This window comes from Phoenix dactylifera, chromosome 12 (assembly GCF_051530095.1).
Source record: "Phoenix dactylifera cultivar Ajwa chromosome 12, Ajwa_hap1_PhDact_Kaust_v1.1, whole genome shotgun sequence".
NCBI classification, from domain to species: Eukaryota; Viridiplantae; Streptophyta; class Magnoliopsida; order Arecales; family Arecaceae; genus Phoenix; species Phoenix dactylifera.
In genome coordinates, this window is record NC_143201.1 from 2,690,195 (window position 1) to 2,711,497 (window position 21,303).

The window sequence follows — 21,303 nt, forward strand, 5'->3', positions numbered from 1 at the left end:
ATTTACCCGGAACCTAGCCTAAACGAAGATGAGATAATTTGACATCACCCTACAAAATCTCACTAATTACCATAGAAGAGAAAAGGGCTAGAGAAAGAGGGGGGAGAGTCAGTGAGCGAAGGGATAAAGCAGAGATATAGAGAGAGAAGGAGACTTTTGGAGTTTTGGGCCTTTTGCTTGGCTTGGACAAGGGAGGATTAGGTATCTTGGAAGGCGAGGACTACTGGTCAAGAGGGATGGGATTGGTTGGTGAGAGAGTGAGAATGGAAGGGAAAATAATTAGAATTCTTCAATTCCCAGTTTCCACTCCTCTCTGAATTTTTTTATTAGGCCTTGTTAGGTTCTGGATAACCCACTATTAAATGGTAGCTATTCAATTAACCAACCAAGTACCACCACTTTTGGGTGTTAAAATTAGCTAGTTAATGCCCACTTACGTGGTTAAGTGCCATTTTTTGGATTACATGACAAAAAAAAAAAAAGTAGCAATAGAGAATAGTAAAAGTGGAATGACGAAAAGTAACAAGTTGATCAAAAGAAAGGATGGAGGCTTAACCAAATGCAATAAGTTAATTCTCCCTCCTCTCTCTCCTCCCTCAAAATATCTTTAAACTTTGGTTGAGGTCCAACTTGATTTCTGAACGCTAACCAACCAAGAGGTGGCTAATGTTACATCAACGTCCGCTGCCTGACCGCTTAACGAATTAACCATGAAAATGAATAAATATTATTTTTTTGCTGCTCAGTTAACCTCACCATTTTGTTAAGATAACAAAGTGTTGTTTAGTTGAAAAGGTATGGGCTTAGTATTTAAATGCCACCTTTTGGGTTATATCGACAAAAAAATAGAAAAATGAGAAGAGAGGCTGTGAGGATGTGTAGGAGTGTGTTTAGTCACATACTAGTTGTTTGCTGGATAGATTTTAGATACTTATATAGAAACAAAAAATCCAAATAATATCTTCTAGCTAGCCATTTTGGGTGAGATTCTGAATTGTTACAAATGGTATCAGAGTGGACCAGTTCATGTTTCATATGGACTAGAGGACACGCCAGCATGGGCTCATTGTGACTGACCATAGTGTTTGTGATAAGATTTGAATGGATTTGAACCCTTCGTCCGACGAGAACGTCAGGATAGATCTTGGATACTTATATAAGATTAAAGAATCCAAATAATACCTTTCAGCTAATTATTTTGGTGAGGTTCTGAGTTATTACAGAAGCTTTAACTATATCATTCATTATAGTTCTCCCTTCATCTCTATCTTTAACTAGGTTAGCAAGATAATTAGCATCCAGGGCCAAGTTTAACCACCCAGAAGTGTCATTGTTTGGCTAGTTAAATGGATAATCTCAGCCTAATCGATGGTTATCAAGGAACCAAACTGGGCTCTAACCCATGCCTCTTTGCAAAGGATTGTTTGAGTGGGAAGCAACTAAACAACAATTTTTCAGCTTCATGGTTAACTGGTTAAGCAGTTGATATCGATAGTTATGGTTACTAACCCCATAATCTATTATCCAAGAACCAAACAGGGTCTTAGTGATTACGGCCAGGTCATCAGGTCAAGCCTATTTAGAGTGCTGCAAATGCTCTATCCCCTAATCTATTATCCAAGAACCAAATAGGGTCTTAGTGGTTACGGCCAGATCATCAGGTCAAGCCTATTTAAAGTGCTACATATGCTCTATCCAAATATTAGCTTGCTAACATTCCCGGCACGTCAGTGTTAGATGCAATGGGTCACAAGATTGATGAATTCAGATCAAACCAAAAGTAGAATGATTTAGGTGACAAGAGCTAGGACCCAAAGTATGTAGGTTAGCATTATAGGAGCAGTGTTTTTCTTCTTTCTTTTTGTTCTGATTTATGAACTACTCAATTACATAAGTCTATTAGATGGTTTCGGCACCCAGAATACAACCTCTAAATTCTTCCCATATCAGCTAACTTGTTGGCCAATGTATTTATTGCCTTATCTATGTAATATTGCGGTCTAATTGGAAAGTTTCATGGGTAGAAAGGAAGACTTTAAAGCCGGGGTTGCTATTTTCTCAAAAAAGTGATATGGGCTCAAAGGCGTCAAGGAGGGACTCAGTTTCAAGAGATGGCTTACTGAGACATTCACGAAAATGTCTCATGGGCAAAACAGAATGTAGGTCTAGATAGGCTAAAGACCATAAAACGGAATCAAAAGACAGGCTCTTGAATTTTTGAATATTCTTTGAACCTCCACAAAAATGAGAAGATATCATTTACAAGAGGTGGAATCATCCAAGGAATTCTCTCACCCCATCATAAGATATTCACAAGGGTGAGGTAATCACTCTTGATGATTAGCCTTGTAATGTTTAGGTTAGTAACAGTATATAAAGCTTCATAAGTAGCCAAAGCCTCGGCAAGTTAGTGTTAAGCAACACTCAGGATTTTATGTGCCAGAGTTATAGGCGAAAAGTTAGGGTGAAACTTGGATTAAGTTCAAATCAAACCCGGCGTACATCTACTTTTGATAGGACTATGATAGGGTTTTATAAATTTGAGTTCGGCTTGAGCTCACAAATCTCAAACCAAAGTTTTCCATCTATGTCTCAAGCAACCATGTTAATTCCCCCAAATCTAAAACAAGTGATAAGTCATTTGTTTTTTGAATATAACTAACAAGCTTCAATATTATATAAAATAATAATTTACTCACCTCTAGAAAATGTACAACAAATGAGAAAAAATTATTAAAAGAAAATTGAATCAAGTAGTTGGGTCTTTCCCAAAGTTGTGGGATTTCTTTTCTTCTCTACTCATAGTGGGATTTCTTATCTATCATCATGTATTGGAGTCCGTGTGTGAGAATCGGTCTATTGTAATTCAGAAGGATCACCGAAATCGATGTGGATTATTTTGGCTACTACAGATATTCAGAAGAATTACCAAACTCGATATGAATCACTTTGGTCACTACGAATATTCAAGAAGATCACCAAACTCGATATGGAATACTTTGGCTACTGCGAGTATTCAAGAGAATCGAATTACCTTTCAGGCCTAACTCGTTGGAAAAGATTGCTGGCACACGTTAATAGATCGCGTGTTTTATTTTCAGGACTAATCACTTTGCCCTGTTACGAAGTTAAACGTAAATGTGTGACTCAAAGCTAATTTTTCTTTTTGGGCCTAGCTAGTTAGGGCAGATTACTGGCACATGCAGATAAATCGCGTTTTATGTATTTAAGAGAGAGTCTCTGTCGAGCCTAACAAGTTGGGGTAGATCACTGGCACACGCTGATAGATCGCATGTTATGTCTTTAAGAGATAGTCTTTTTCGAGCCTAGCTAGTTGGGGCAGATCACTGGCACACGCTGATAGATCGCGTGTTATATATTCGGAAGCTAGTCTCTTTCAAGCCTTATCGCGGGGTTGATCGTGGCCATAGTCATGACAGACTAAGAGAGAGTTTTTAAGTTATGCATGGCATATTTTTTTAAAAAAATGTGTTGATAAATGCATTTTAGCATTATTAAATTGTTTAGATTTTGAAAAATTTATTTTAGATTTTAGAAACTTACTGGGCCATAAGCTCGTTACCTCTTTTCTATTTTTTTTTTACAGACGCAGCCGAGTAGATAGGGCTTAGGATCGAGCAGTGAGGTGCTTAGGATTTAGAAAAGACTGAGTAGTGTTCCTTCTACTCTTTTTTGCCACTGCTTGAGTTTGGAATGATATGAATGTGTACGAATCAAAAGGCTGACCTTGCATGTCCTGTGGGGTTAAACCCTATAGATATGCGGTCGTCTGTCACATACTTGGCTTGGGCCATTCGGTCAGGGCGCGACATCATGATTGGATAGGAATAAGATAATATCTTCTAATCTCAAGCATCGATCTCAAGAGCTCATTGATGGTGTGATCCTCCTTGCAAAGGGCTAGTTTAGGCCATTAGGCGGTAGGCACAAAGATAAAATCTGCCGGTGTCGAATCGGTACGGTATTATCATGCAAGCATTTAATTATTGTTTAATTCTTTCTACTCCCAAAATTCCCTCTAGCATAAGCCGTATAAAGAGGAGCCACTGTATTCTACCCAAGTTTAGCTATCCATCATATAACAAATGCACATGCCCATGATGAATTAATATAATCCCCGCAACAAACTCAATCTATAAGTGTTTGATAAAATTCATGTTCGGCTCAAACTATGAAGTGTGGAACATGCAACACAAATAATTAATCTACGAAGTATTTAACAAATAATTGTGACCTAATAGTTAGTGGAAATAATATTTGTTAGGCGTCACCTGGTCCCTCCTCACCTACTTCTGAAAAAAAAAAAGAAGAAAAAAAGATTAGCAGGTATGAAATGAATGCGACTTTTGAGGTCGACTTCGCTGAATGGTTGTGCGATTTAAAAGAAAGAGGTTTGATGTGGAATTTTAAAAATACGTACAGGAAACTATCTTTCTCTTAATTAATGTGAAAGTAATGTGCATAAAATAGTAGTTAGAACAATCAATGTGTTGCAGTTCCATGTCCCATAAATGTTAGCTTAAATTCACGGCAAAGACATTAGATTTCAAACCGACAGATTTCAACATTAAACGTAACATTACCTACTGATGGAAAAGTTTGAGAGGCCATTTTAGGATCCAATGAATGACCCACTTGGTGTATGAGGCATGAAGCTAATTCCCTTAGCCATATACTTCCGGATAAAGGAGAGGAGCAAATAAATAGATGGGAGAGTGGCCCGCATGGTCTTTACTGTTTTCTTGATGCTTCATAAATGTTCGAGCCTGACCCAGAGAGGCCATGGCTCCTGTTGCCATCTGCACGCCAAACGGGTTCATGGCATAAATGGGTCAAATGACGGATTTCTCTATGTCAGTGGCAAGCATAGATTGATCTTAATGGGTGGCAGGCTATTATTTTCTGGCGATTTAGGTAGATGTTGCTGTCTGTGATGGTTGGATACTTGGACTGTTGGGTGTCAAAGTTTACATGGCATGTCTTTTCCCTCACGAGGATGCATAAATTTGACCCCAAAATGTAAGTTCAGGTGTCATATGTCTCACCTTTGGATTGTCTGCTCCAAGTATTCATGTCTTCCTTCCCATGGCTTCCCTCAGAGTTATTGCTCAGACTCTTCTCATGTCTTGGTTTCCCTTGTCCATGAGAGAGAGAGAGAGAGAGAGAGAGAGAGAGAGAGAGAGGAAAAGGTAAGAAACTAGTCAAGTTAGGGTTGGGTTAGTGCTCTCCGTAATGTTTTGCTTTTTAATTTTCTTGGTTGTATCCGTACATGTTATATATGATACCACCATTTTTAGCGCAAAAAAAAAGGGTCTGCAATTTAGTACTCCGAGCCCAAACTTAAGCAAATTATTCTCGACTTGATGGAATCAAGCCTTATGCGACAAGTATGTTGAGCCTTGATTAATATTTCTCTCTCTCTCTCTCTCTCTTCTTCTTATTTTTTTTTTCTTCTGTTTCTTTTTTAACGAATGGTGGAATTGCCGCCAATCCAACACAAAACACCTCGCAATGTTTTTGAGTGGAATCTACTCCTAGTGCAAGAACACAGTTCCTTATTTGTTGTTCTTGTTTGAACCTCTTATTGAAAAAATCTAAATGTCGAGCTAGATACTTCAAAGTTAGGTTAGCTACTTCCAATTTTTGTCAACCCAATACTTATCAAGAAAATTGAATAATTCAAACATTCTATGATGACCCAAACTTAAACAAACTAGAAAAAGCTTAACTTTTTTAATGGTTTAAGTTTGATTTTATAATAAATCTATAGCCTAATGAATGGAGGCACCAAATCCTCCACCATCATCAGCATCATTGTTGTCATTTTATCAAAATGTTATACAAGAACTGCGCTTCCTTCCGACCTAACATCTCGGAGCATTGTACCTTGCTCAGCAACCACTCTATAGGTTTGGTTAGATATCTTATTTATTAAAGATTGTTTGTAGGGTAAGAAAGGGAAGATAGATGATGCAAAAAGTTTCCAGAATTCATCAAAGATACTTCGAGCTGATTTCTATTAGGGATATCGTTCAAGATAAAAAAAAGAAATCGAGGAAAAAAAACACTTCATGTTCCGAATAGAAGTTCAACAATAGTAGCTTATAATTTACTCAAATCTCATTATGCTTATGATTTTTTTTTTTTTGATGGCATTATGCTTGTCAATTGTATTGTAACAATTGGATCATACTCATTCATTAAATTCTCCTCCTTATGAAATAATTGTTCGTGCATCTCATAGGCTAAGATTTAGTTCACATGTAATCCCAATTTTACATGAGGAAATATATGTCACAAGTGGTCCTTCAAGTAATTTGCCCTAAGCCAATAATATCTACTTTCTCCAAAGATTGCCACTAAAGATTTTTCTGTTTTGTTCTGCAGGGGCTTTTATTGCTGCAATTTAGACCACATCCAGCTCCAAGGCCCAAAATATTAGTCAAAATCTTCACCCAGATCGACTCCACCCAAAGACGACGCAAGAGGAAGCGGGGTCCACAGGGTCCACGTCCACTCATAGCGACACCCACGAGCGTTGGGTCGATTGCTGTCGAGATTTAAAGCACACCGCGAATCTGAACCCAAACAATTCCAGACTCGGAGGCTCTGTCAGCTCAAAGGAGAAATCAACGCCGTTGGGTGATTTGGTCACGTTTCGGGGTTCGCGGGCACAGTCCGAGATCCGAACAAGATACAAGGGACTCCAGCCACTACTCTGGTGGGGCCCGCAGTGGAGTGTACCACTTGTCCACGAGTGGGAAGAGAACAAAAGGGGGCATTGAATGCTCTCCACGTGTGAGATCAAGGCGGGCCCGTGCATTAAATGGTGACGTGGACGCGTGCCATTAGTTGGCGGGGAAGAAAGAGAGAGGGGGAGGTGATAACGGTCGAACTGCGACGAAGAGCAATCATCTGTTTGACCCTCAATCAAACACTTTGCATGGAGAATCTACTTTTAAACCCGGTTCTTTTCATCTTTGCAGGTTTCTTTGCACAGATATTTAACCTCAAATTTTATCAGCTGCAGGCAAGCTTGGCTTAACTTGGAATGTATAGGAGTAATTTTTTTTTTTTTTTTCTAGAGCTAGCGCATCATACTACATAAGTACAGATATATTCAATACAATTTGAAAACAAAACATCACGGAGTGCCCTAGACAGCTCCACCTCTAGGTCCATAGAGTATTGTCCGAATGGTTAGTCACATGAGCAGTCACCCAATCCACAGCCTCATTGGCCTTTCTGAACAAACACTATGGACAATAAAAAATAAAAAAAAACTTTTTTCTTTGTCATAATGTCTATAGGAGTAAAAATATATGATAATGATTTAAATTTAAAAAGAGAGAGAGATAAAGAACTTGCTTTCAAGCATCATAAACTTTTCACCATCACATTTGCTAGTCCAACATAAATTAGGGTTTAAGTCAACATGAAATAACGTTGGTTGTTATAGATCTTTAATAATTACACAGGAAAAAAAAATCTTACTTGATCACATCAGTATTCATCAAATAAAAAAATAGTTTTGAATTAAATTGAAAGTTTCAGTCCACTTTATAAGAAAATGAAGGTTTGAGTTAAATCATAAACAAAGAATATGTCATTGCAACTAACCCCAATGATGAAATAAAACTAGTTATTTAAAGCTTTGTTTTTAATATATTAAACATAAAACATGCCTCTGTCCAAATCATACATCTATATTTTTTTTTTCAGCCATTCTCATAGCATTCAGCACATTCAATTCATATCATTGGTCTTATTTCTGATGCATTGCTACAGCTCTAGCCTATGTGATGTATTTAGATGGAGGGAACAAAAAGTTGTGAGAACATCATTTATCTTGATTTTTGTTCATTGCTTTTTAATAAATTTTAATGCTTATTTAATAAAAGTGTTGTGGCACATTATGTGATAATGATTGATAAATATTGAATGCACCTTGCAGTAGGCTTCCATTATATTTCAGTCATTATTCTAAGAATAGGTCAAATAGAAAGATAAAAAGAGAGTCCAACTATATTGGCATCCACCAGCTTCAATTCATCAAGTTTCAAATCCTTGAAGTTGAGGAGAGTTAACATGAAGTAAAGAGCTCAGACTTTTTGATCCATAGCCATAACTCAATACGTGGCTTGCCTTGTACCATACATTTAAGACAAGAGGACCCCATAGACATACATGTGCTGAAAGATTTTTTATTTTTCTCTTCTTAGTAGAAGAGCTTGAAGACCAAGTACAACCTAGCATCATCCATTAAAGTGAAATAGGTACAAGACAAGGGGCACCATTGAAAAGGTTTTTCCCTTATAAATATGGCTTATGAATATTAGGGTAGGTTTATCTCTCCCTTCCAATAATTTAAAAAAAAACACAAAGTCTTTTGTGGCCAAGCACCATTATAGTCATGGAAAGTACATTTAGACTGTGATTTATTACTTCACAGATGGATTATATTGTCTTAGTTTGCCTTTCTTACAGATACAATAAACTCAAGAAAGAGCAGGTAAAGAAGTAAGTATATGTGCAAAGGACTCTTTCAAAAGTAGCAAGCTAGAAAATTTTAATTAGCAAAAAGAGATATTGAAAAAAAATATTTAATAGAAAAGAAAATATTTAATAGAACGTCAGAGTCTCTTGACATGTAATTATTTTTTTACTAATTTAAATTTTCTAGCATACTATGCTGAAAAAAAGAAAAGAAAAACTATAAACAAGGCTAAACATTATCTGAGTTTGGATCAAAAATTATTTCTCAAAGCAAATAATAAATAACAATAAAAAATAAATTTATAAATTTATGAACTATAAATCGAAGATTACAGAGATTCCCTGCCAGCCCCCAAAAGGAAAAAAAGACAATAAAATAAATCCTTTCATCTTTAGCTCCAAAAGAGTTTTTTTTTTTTTTGTACAGAAAAGGAAAAACATCAGCTTCCATCTCTCTCTCTCTCTTTTTTTTTCCATGTGTCCTCCTACTCAAAATTTAGCAATTTTGTTTCTCCTTTATATATCATCATCATCATCAAGCTAAAGCTAATTCCAGTCGGTGTGTGCCGAGTTGAGGTCAATTTTAGGCTTCTTTTTGAGGGCAGGGAGCGGCACGTGCGAGTCACACCGGGGGCACCTGGGGTCAACCTTGGCGATGAGGACGTAGAGGAGGCACCCGGGGCAACCGGCGGCGATCATCCCGCCGGAGGAATTGGAGACGTCGGTGGCGCCGTCCTCGTCCTGATCGACCGCGGCGCGCCGTTTGATGGAGGAGGAGGTGGTGGAGGAGGAGGAGGGAGAAGGGGAGCCGTCGAATTGGCCGCGGAGGGGGAGGCGGATGCGGGACTCGCGCTCGGCGCGCTCCAAAGCGGACTTGACCTTCTCCAGGGTACACACGCTAAGGTAATCGAAGGAGGCGGAGGAGGAGGAGGCGGCGGCGGCGGCGGCGGGTGGGGGCGGGACCGCTGCCAGCTTGAGGTCGAGCGCTGTGAAATCTTCCGAGAGGCCGACGCCGACGGCGGCGGAGGCGGGCGGTGGGGGAAGGTTGAGGTCTTGGACTTGGCGGGACGACGGATTGGACTCGCGCTTCTGGAGGTACGCTTTACCGGACTGTAAAGATGAAAATTTTGGATTTTGTATTAGAAATTTTGGAATATAATGAACAATAATATGAAAAAAAAATCTTTTTTTAAAGAAAAATTAGAGTTTTTATCAGAAAAAAACAGCACTGTCATAATATCAAAAGTTCTTCTTCTTTCGGTCCATAAAAGTTCTTCTTTTTAGGGAAAAAAAGAAAGGAAGACAAGATCAGACTCAGAGAAATAAAGGAGTGAGCCGAATGGAAATTATGAATTTTGATCAAGATAAATAACATCAGATGGAACAGTAAATGTAAAAAATAGGATTTTTTTTTTTTTAAGTGAAATCTGAAACTGAGAAGATGAAGGATAGGAATTCTAGAGTTGAGGAAATCGAGGAATTAATGGAATAAAATAAGCGGGAAGTATAAAATAATTCAATTTAATAACTCAAATTCTAAGATGGCAGAAATCTACAGTTTGGGGATCTGAAAGAAAGAAAAGAAAGCGAGATTTTCATGGGAAAAAAAAATCTCTCACAGAATTCGAGCAAACAAAAGGGAATTGAAATCCTTCTCGGAAAAACAGGAACTTTCGTATAAAAACCCGAATAAAAAACGAACCCGTCCGATTTCTTCTTTACAAAGATCAGACTTCGTCCAAAAAAAAAAAAAAAACCCGACACTGTTACAAAAGCCCGCAAGAACTCAACCCAATGACTCCAAACCGACGCACAAATTCGAATTAAAACGAAGAGATTCGGCGAATAAGAGTACCAATAGATCAAGTCGCCGCTCCCAGCCGGCCGGCACCTGGCGCTCGAGATCCACCTCCCCCGCGGACCCCAGCACCGCGCCGCCGCCGAGGAGGTCCCTGGTGACCAAATCCCTCTTCCCCTCCCCCTCCTCCTTGTTGTACCCGCTCGGCATCCGCGCCAAAGAGCTCACATCCGCCGCCATTAGCGTACCTTCAAACTTCTCTAGGGTTAGGTTTTTTTCCCAAAGACCTATGAAACGCTTCCACCGGGACAAAGCGCAGAAGAGGGAGTCAAAGAGAGAAAGGGAGGAGTTGCAAGAGACTTTCAGAGGAGACGCCTATTTATATAGTTTTCATTAAATAATATTTAAGCCTAGGTTTTGGGAAGCACTAATTAATTCATTAAATGGGATATCCCTCGCGTAGCTATATTAGATAAGGTAATGTGATTTCGTTAATTAATAATTGGCGCCGATTGTGGACAGAGTTTAATTAGTATTTAAGAACTTTACGTTGTGGGTGCAGAGAAGAAGTCTACCAACCTTGGGGGGATTTAATGCCTTCCTTAAACCGAGCATAGGAGGGTACATGCGAGTCTTATACATGCAATGTATTCATGTTCGGGTAGTACCGTATGGCTTTGCAGGGTAATGAAATGTACATTGTCTTGCTGGGTCTATACACATGCATGCAGTAATAAAAAATTTACCAACTCGAACTCGACCTATTTATTGAACAAGCAATCCAATCCAGATTGCATAACTTGTTTACTGAACCGATCAAATTAGGTTAAACATGTCAAAAGAATTTAAATGGGTTAAATAAGTTAAACATATTAAATTAAATGAGATATAAATAGGTTTTAAATGGGTTAAATGAGTCAAATGGGATTTAAATGATCAAAGGTGAATTTAGGCCTATTTAATGAATGGGTTTAGGAGACTTATTTCTGATTTGAACCTATCTATGCCTAAACCAAACTTGCTTAGGTTGAAGATACCGTCAAAAATTGATATCCTTATGCAAGTGTATTAGTATATATAAACAATGAACAACACATTAGAGTGATTTATATAGGTGATGTGCTAGCTTGTGTAACCTTATAACACACATCCATGCAATAACTTTTATGTATTTTAGGTGGTTGAGATTGTGCCCAATGGTAATTTAGATATTTTTCTAAATAACATATAAACGTGCTGCATATGATATCAATATCGCCATTTAGAATTATATGCTCATAAATGTTATAGATAAACATCACATTGATCTCATATTTTTATGGGCACCACACATTAATTGGTGCAGGGCGCATGTAGCAAATATAAAATTATACAGTACCTATCAAGTAGAGAAAAAATTTAGTTATAAGTCAAAGTTTTTTTTTCTTTCTTTTGCATAAAACCATGATTTACCGAATTAATTTTTCTCATGTGAAGCCAATTTTTTTCAATTTATTTTCTGCGTTAAGATGTAAATCCTATTTACCATATTAATATTAGACAAGATAAGCAACAGTAAATATATAAAATATAAGGATAAAGAAACAATGATGAAATAGTTGTGATTATGGCTTCTAGATAGTTATAGTGGTACATCATGATTAGTAATTATGCAAAGTTAAAATGGTGATATGACCTTTACAACAATAAATGTGCATTATTATTTACAATTATGTATTTTGATATTTTGGTGGTGGGATTGTTAGGAAGCATATGGTTGAAAGTTTTGAGGAAGAGTTTAGGATTTGAAGTTAGATGCTAAAAAAGCTTTGAATAAAATTATTGCAAATATAATGAAGTTGGATGAAAGTGAATTGCATATCTAACATGAGATTATGTCTATAATGAAGTTTCCTTCTTTTGCTACTTGAAGAATTTGTATCTTAAAGATAAGGAAATTAAATACTAGATAGAGTTAAGCGTAAAAGAATTCTTGCATATCTACTAGCATGATGACAAAAGCAATCAAATTGATTTGGTATTTAATTGCCAAGAACAGATAAGTTTTGAGTTAATAAGGTCGATTAAATGTTACATTATTAAATCAATTTATCTTTAGTGTTATAGTTTGAAAAAAAAAAAAAATCCAAGTACAACCTTTTATATGCCACCATATCTAGACACTTAGTAAGTGTTTATGGATTACATTTTTTATGGTAATATTTATAATAGCTAATCACTGTAGGCTTTGACAGTATAATAGAATCATTAAAAGCCATCTATTAATTGCCTACCTTGAATAGATGGATTGAATTTAATCAGAGGTTCAAAGCACCGCGTCTTTTTTCCATATCTTTTTGTAATAGTTTTGAGCATTAATGATTTTGCGGCTTTATCCTTTAGGAAAATTTTTAACTCATTACTAAATTGTTCCATATATTGTTTGTAAAAATAGAAGTCTTTTGCTGAATTATATTAAATTTTTTATTTATTCTTCCTATTAGCTTTGCGATTATTATTTTGTTTTCAATGTAAGGATAAATATATGCTTATAATACATAACATTTCAAATAAATCATTTCCTTGTTCTGCACAAACATCATTCATATTCATGTCCATAAGTCGAGTTCTTTGACCTCTTTATGGAATTTAACTCATATTTAATAACTAATGCAGGCAAATGTGGTTAAATTCATCTGAATAAGTTCTTTAATTTGTATTTTTTTTCAGCCACTTTGATCTCAATACATAACCATCGGTGCATTCATTAAAAAGCATCGGAAATGGTTTTTTTTTTTTCTATAGTGAGAGCCTCCTACTGGGGGGCAAAATGGATAATCTTGCTTGCTACAGTAAGGCCATCCAATTTCAGCCAAATAGACCCCAAAAAATGGTTGAGCCGGATCTCGGTGCCGCTAAGAGTCAATCCGAGCTCGAACTTCATCGAAGGCTCGGCCAATCTTAGACAGGTCTCTCTGCTGCTACAACATGCACCAACCTTCTCCGATGCTCATAGCAAGGCGCCCCTCGTGACGAAGCCGTGAGGGAAAAATTGCTGTGCACGATGTTAAGCACGTGCATGCTCCTCTAAAGCGGACAGTACCTTGCTCTCCACCGAGCTACTCCAGCATTCTCCATAGACAATACGCCCTGGCCGAGCTCAGGGCTCCTCTATACTCACCAACGCACCCCGACCGAGTTCGGGGTGCCTTATCCAATGACACACCCTGACCTCCGAGCTCAGAGCACTCTACCGAGCACATCTCGGAATCAGGGACGGCGGGTTAGCCTTAGCACCCGTCAAGCCGACCTCGCCGAGTATATGATGCAACCTCTCGACGAGCTCGGCCTCGCCCATGCCCGCCTACGTGGCCGTACATTGTAACACCGCCGCACCATGCTTTATCTGCTAGCCAACGACAGTCAAGGACAATGCCATGCTACTCCAACCGTCCCCTACTATGATTGTCAATGCCTTACCGTTCACCAGAATGGATTGCACTGCGCACCACAAGCAGGCCCCAGTTACACGCCATCTGGCTTAAAGCCACTCCTTCTCATTATGAAAACGGGCTATACCTCCGCCACCTGGACACCTCTATAGAGACTATAAATAGCTCCGTAAGGTAACGTAAAAGGGACTTCTGGAAATCCATCCGAAATTTACTCCAACTTGATCATCGAAAGGCCCTCATCGGAACTACCGGTGAGGCTTTGTGCAGGTACACCGTCGCGCGGGAAATGGCTCATCTTCTTTCTCGACATTTCGGCGGCTCCCTCGACTCCTCCGGTGTGGTTACCTTCGGGCCAAATTTGAACCACAACACCTCCAATGTTAATTAAAATATTCTGGCTTGTGGAAATTAATCAATTGCGCCGGATTCGCCTGATGTCATCCACCATGTGAGCAAGCTCCGAGCAGCCAAAATGAGACAGGTTATTGGATCTCTTATGACTAAATTATTTGATATAGATGAGTATATACTATGTGTATATAGTGGGATATTTGTAGAATATACTCAAATTTATAAGTATATAACATATGAGTACTCGTCGTACTTCAAGAAGAACAGTGCACAAGCAATTAAGTTGCACCATAAAAGACCCAGCAGGATATTTATAACCCTACCCTTATAGGTCCCTTGGTCCCATTAAAAGCTTCTTCAATCTTTACACAAAAATAAATGCCATCTTCCCCCATCCTCCCCCAGTCATTGTACATTAATGAGAAGTTGGGACTCTTAATCATAGCCATTATGGAGGACCCAAGGTTTCATAGGTGAGTCCACTACATGGGCTTTCCTTGTAGAGTCACCACCCTGGGAAATTAATGGATGCATTCATCATTTGTGGGGTACTAATATTTATACACATACAAGTATTCTTCCCTTGTGGAAGACTTGCACTGTGTTCTTGCCCAAAGTTCAGGGGAGGTGGTTGGCTCTCACCAGTCTAATGGACGGACGTGAGCAATTGGGCAAGGGTGGAATTAAATGCTCAGGGACTCATTAACTCATTTATTCAAGCTATTAAAAAGGCTTTAATAAGGCTGGGGTTACAAATGGATTTAATTTCTTCCATCACACATGGAGAGAGATGTTAAGATAGGGTGGGTGAATGGATTTTTGGCTCCAACTGGTGTGCTGGTTGAATACTTAAATGATAATAACTACTGTTTTCCATCGTAATCAGCAGCTGTGCATGCGAGTTGAGAGATTTTAGTGGTTAGAAAGTGAAGGAGAGAACCAAAGAGGTAATGGAGAAAACATGCACTTTAGAGTCCCTATCTCCTTGAGAGGATGACTATGAAAAATATCTATAGCCACTTGGATGCTATATATTTGTCCTTGATAAAGGCCAAAAGTAGAAAAAAAAATTATCCTACATGACATGCATCAAGTGGCCGTGCACTTCGATAATCAGCTCATTTCTGTAGCAGCGCACCAACATAAGAGTTTGATGAACGAAATCTACAAAAAAGGAGCACCTATAATTGGCCAATGGCCACATGGTACATTTAGTGCAGGTATAATATTAGCCACAAAGCCACTCGTACGACAATAGCCTTCTCGATGCATGATAATTTTTTTTTAAAAAAAAATTACTCATTGAAGCTAAGATCTTTAGATATTCGTAATGCCACTAAATTTCTGGCATGCAAACCATGCCTTTTTTAATTAAAAAAAATAAATCTTATGGTGGTTATGAATTATGGATCTTGGATTCTATGTCATTCATCCATAGTTGATCCGAAAACAAAAATGAAAAAAAAAGAGAGCAAAAAATAAAATTTACAAGAAATTTCCATCCATATTTATCTTTATCTATGCTTTTTTAAAAGAATGAAGATATTAAATTTGCTTTAGTTTTAGAGCAGTTAGCTATTGGAGAATGCCATTAGCATTCCAAACATCCTAATTAAGGTTTCATATAAAGAATATCCACCAGTTTGAGAAATAAATGATCAGCTTTCAGTCACCCACATGAACAACAGAACAAATGCAAAAGCCTATCATTTAAGCTGGGTACGAAAACTCAATAATCCATGCCATGAAACTTTATTGTTCCGTAAGGTATGAATATCTATTTTCACTGTTGGCATGAATGCATTTCTGGACCACATTCTGTATGTCCTTGTTTATCTTCAAGAATTGAAGTTGTATACTAACTAAAATCTTTGGGGAAGGTGAGCATTTATTTATTTATTTATTTATTTATTTTTGATAGTTATGCACTTATTTAGTTGGTGCTGAATTCAGCAGAGGGACAGATGCATTTTTTATTACCTTAACAAACATAAATTTTTGGAGTTTGTCCCCATGGTAGATTTTCTACAGTAAAACCTAATAGCTGACATCAATGGTAAGACTGAGCTTTCAGCATGTCCATTTTCAAAAATAGGAGGGTCTTACAGAACCAATTCATGCAATCCAAAGAAAAAAAAGAGAGTCACATCTGATGTGAAACAGTCTTTATCATCATCATGGCATCAATAATAGTTTTAAAAAACTTTACTATTATATCATGAACATAAAATTCTATCCCCAGTGTGTACTCTCGTATTTTGCAAATGCCCAGTCTATCCCCCATTGTAGATCTTTTTTGTTTCTCTACATGCACAAGATATTATTATTCAAGACTCCTCATTCCTCTACTCCCAAGAATCATCTCAAACTAGGTCATCCGTCTTACTCTTCAAATATGATTTTATCTTTCCTCCATGTATTTTTTTTTATGATCTATATCATATTCTCTGAAGGGATCACACCATTCATCTACTCCCTTTTCAAAACTTAGTATTTGCCAGCATTACTTTGAAGAGTTGAAGAAAGGAATGAATATATTATGTTATCATGAGTTATATGATTTGGCTTTCATAAATTAATTTCTTAAGCATTCATCATTATGGCACCTAGTCCTTGTCCATGGACAATTATATTTAACATGTTAACATGTCTCCAATTTTTATGTTACATGTGATTTCTGGTTTTCAGAAATCCATTGAAATAAATGGTAAATGCTTTAGGAAGGGCTTGAACCTTTGAACTTCTGGTAAACAACCACACAATCTAACAAGATAAAACACTAGCCACAATTGAATCAGAGACCACTGGACTCTTGCCCAAAGCCACTGACTAGAAGCTCTGTCCATTTAGATTTGTTTAGGTTTGGTACTTGAGTCAAGTTCCAATGCAAAAAGATAAAAATTGTAATAAAATCGTCATCTTCAACCTCTTAGTGCAGATCAATCTGATGTGGATTTTTTAATGGGGACTCAGTAATAGAGAACTTCTTAGGACTGAGATATCTCTGAATTTTTCAAGAGACCGGATGATTATTTCAGCAAGGTTTCATGGAAAACCTCTGCATGGGGAGACTATTTTTTCTGCAAAATATTAGATGATTTAGCAAGCAGATGGATCTTGTCACGCTATGAACCTAGAGTATAATAAACACCACATACCTGTATGTCGGACCATGCAAATGTGCAAGGTTACGGATTATATCAAAACAATAATAATTCTTAAAAATTTATTTAATCAAGAACTTATTCAAATAATTCTTATAATAGTTTCAATGTGACATAAGTCAACATATGCTAACTATTTACATAAATCAAATAAAATATTCTAACTAGTCTAAATAGTTTGACTAGAACTCTAATAACTGAAAGTATCTTCAGAACTCCAAGTACCGAGCAATCATGCATCTGAATCTGAGAAAAAAATATAATAATAAGTTACACTAGCCCAGTAAACAACATAATACCCCAAAGTGGGGTCTAAGTATGCCAAATAATTAGCTAAAGAGCAAGATATTGACTGAAAAATAAATCAATTCTCGAATAATACATATATCTCTTTTAAAATTTATTATTATTTTCATAAAATGATACTAGAAATCCAATATCAGGCTATAGCCATATAACCCAGTGATATGGGTTAGAATAAACAAAGTGCCAAACACCACTATTCTAATCACCACTGGTGCGGTGTTGAAACTAGTTTCTCAAATTACAAGTCGACAAGGCCAATAAATAATCCCCATTGGCGGGGCTAGATCATATCTGTGCTGAGAAGACATACATATAAAGCAGATTTTTCATAATTTGTCTAGTCATATTTTTCAGATTTTATAATATAGCATATAACATATTTTAAAATAATTACTATCATAACATTAGTATGTCTGATCTGTTTATCTAAGTATAACACATATATCATAATCAAATTTAATCAACTAATTATTATTTTATCAAAAATTTGAAAAACATACTTCGAAACATTAGGTTATTTACCTTTTCTAGCTTCAAAATCTCATTTCAGTTAGGCGGATCATGTGCATTTGTTTTAATATTATAAAATATTATTAATTTCATCATTCTCTCAAAAGCTAAGTAAAGTCAAAAATTAAAATACTATTAGAAAACAACCTCATGCCCCTAAATTAGGTTGGTCAAGTGATAGTGCTCGATTGTCCAGGTCGGTTTGAGCAAGTAGAATCCCACTAGTCAGGTAAAAATCAATAGTGGCCAAATTTCAAAAAGATCTACCTAGGGCTAAAGTAATAGGCCAGTCTACCACCTAGGTATCGGAGCGGTTCGGGGCCTCCACAATGGAGTCAACTGGGATCCAAACAAAGTGAGGCAAGGCTTCATGCTCGATAAGAATGAAGAAAGATAGGGCTGATCGAGCAGTAAGGCCCAACTATCTGATCGGTCCGGTCAAGTTCATTCTATCCTATCAAAGATCAAATCAAAATATAGTTAACATATAGTGATTACGGATGGCTAGATCTAGTGGAATCCAACAATGACCAAGATGCTAGTGAATGCTGGATAAAAGTCAAATGTTGAAAGGTCACAACTGAACTAGTTCCGAACCTCCTATTTGGGCCAATCTGGAGTCCACAGGTAAAGTCCTGAGCCCCAGATAATGTAGAGAGAGATAAATAGAGAGAGAAAAAGGGAGAAGAGAGAGAAACAAGAGAGGGAAGAATAGAGAAAAGAAAAGAGAGAAAACTCTCTCCTTTCTCAAAATAGGGGAGGCTTGTGATTGATCAGAATGGATGCAGCCTTGACGGTCAGCAATAGTGGCCTGATGTCCAGCCTCCGACAAGGACTACGACCATGACGATGGCAATGACCATAATGGCTGGTTGTAGAGAAAAAGAAGAGGAAACCCAATACTAGGTTGTCCCAAAATAGGAAGAGTTGGTATTTCAGCTCATTAGCCAACGACTGAGGCTCAGCTATGGTAATAGAGCTTGTTGGAAGCTCGATCGAAGCTTTGACAAAGACCTCAGCTTGAAATCACGATGAAGAAGATGGAGAAAAAAATGGAACAAGGGAGACGAAAGCAGAGCATTGGGTCTTCATCTGAATCCAGTGACCACCAACGAAAATCGAGCCGATGAAATCATTGATAATGACTGAGGAATTCTAAAATAAATATAAAAGAGAGGCAGGGTTGATTACCTTGCGTCGATGAGGCAAATTGACTGTGGTTTGTTGAGAAATCTCAACATAATTTGGGGAACTTCATGCCTTTTCAGTGGCAATTGATCAAGAATCAGAAGTGGGATCATGAGAGGAAAGAGAGGAGTGTATTTTATAGATCGATTTCCATTGAGAAAAGAGAATTTTCTTTCGTTGTCAACGAGAGAAAAACTACAAAGAAATTCGTTTGTAGAGTAGAATCATCTCAACGCAGTTCGGAGAACTACATGCTTTTCATTGGTGATTGATTGAGAATCAGAAGTAGGATTATGAGAGGAAAGAGAGGAGTGCATTTCGTAGATCGAATTCCAAGGTCTTGCCGAAGTCTGGCGGTAGTGAAACTCCTTTTCCATTGAGTTCGGAAAGAAGAGGCGAACCCCCATCTGGGAGTCCTCTCCCATCTCAACTCTTTTTATTTATTTATTTATTTGGGCCACTTTTAGTGATGGGCCAGGCCAAAAAAGCTGGGCCTTACGGATTTCATTGGATAGTGTTCATCATGATTTGGAAGCACCAGGTCTGTGAACAAGGCAAGCCATGAGAGGATAAATCTATTGAAATTTCCACAGGGATTCCCTTAATGATCACATGTCCTTGGGTATATATCTAATGAAATTTCGACGCAGCGATGAGAGGTAATTAGCCGGATCAGAATAAAATGGCAAATAGCGATAAGAGGTAATTACATGGTCTGCAGTAAGTGGCAATAGCCATGAGAAGTACACAAATGGATTACAGGAGAATGGCACGTAGCCATTGTTAGAGTTTTAATTTTAAAAAAATTTAAATTTTTTCTTATCCTCTAAATTTTAGTTGGTTTAAATATTTTTTTTTGGTACAAGTTGGTTTAAATGTTTTAAAATATAATTTTATAGGGCACCTCATTTAGAAGAGCTGCGTCTCTTCGGAAGAGAATGTTGGTTTCCAAAACGATATGGTATTTCCGAAATATTATATATCTTTATAAATCATTGTTTCTGTTTGGTCATCTAAATAGAGTCTATAAATAGGCTCTGGGTCCAGCATCTTGGATCCTCAAATCCGCTCTCACTTATTTTTTTGTCTTTTCTATTTTCTCTGCCTCTAGAGAGAGATTGAGATAGAAAATTTTTCTCTTCTTCATCTTTTGAAGGAGTTATTCAGGTCAAGCCTTCACCTCCCCAGCGATCGTGCTTATTAGAGGAGATTCGGGCTGAGCTGAGTTGTTGTACTTAAGGACAAGATTACTGTTGACTTGCATGTAGGAGTCGAATCATGTTCATAAGCTTTCTACTAATTGATTTTCAAAAAAGAATTGTAGACAAAGAGTTTTATTTATATTTATTATTTTAGATCACACGTAGCAAGTTTTAGGTGCATCATATTTTCAGAAATAATGACTGTGATCGGTTCCTTAGAACTTCCAGTCGATATTATGCTGTCCACAATTTCCAGCCTTGGGTTATTTGATTATGCAGATCCCAGTCAAGCCCACACACCAACCAACACTTTGTCAGGGAATAGGGATTACAAATTCAAAATGGTCCATGGGATGTGGAGCCTCTAAGCTGGCAATAGACCAGCCAATGAACCTAAATCTGGTAGGCCACCCTAAATTACATGTATGCAAAACACTGATCGAACTATGAAACCAATCCGAATTGATTTTTTTGGTTTAGTTTATATCATTCTTTTAATAAATTTCATTTGCTGTCGATCTGAGAAAGGTTTGAATTAAAAAAATTTGGTTTGATTTTGATTTGAGCTTTTAAAATATATTGGTTCAAACCGGCCCGACCCAATCTCATATATATATATATATATATATATATATATATATATATATATATATATATATATATATATATATATATATATATATATATAATTTTTTTATTTTTTAATATAAAATTAAAATTTTATGTTTAAATTTAGTCCAACCTATTTAGCGTAACCCATTGAACGTCAACAACCTAATAAACTGAATAGAACCAAATCTTTTGGATCGCTATAAAATGGTTTTAGGAGATGA

At 37.1% G+C, this 21,303-nt stretch overlaps 1 protein-coding gene across 1 annotated transcript; it reads right to left on the reverse strand.

Annotated features, from left to right (window-relative positions):
- Window positions 1-8,799: 8,799 nt before the first annotated feature.
- Window positions 8,800-10,688, reverse strand: LOC103722034 (uncharacterized). The gene is made up of 2 exons (XM_008812452.6): window positions 10,373-10,688; window positions 8,800-9,627 (listed from the first exon to the last, which is right to left on the reverse strand). The coding sequence occupies exons 1-2, from the start codon at window positions 10,553-10,555 to the stop codon at window positions 9,064-9,066; spliced, it is 747 nt and encodes a 248-aa protein (XP_008810674.4). The 5' UTR covers window positions 10,556-10,688; the 3' UTR covers window positions 8,800-9,063.
- Window positions 10,689-21,303: the final 10,615 nt, after the last annotated feature.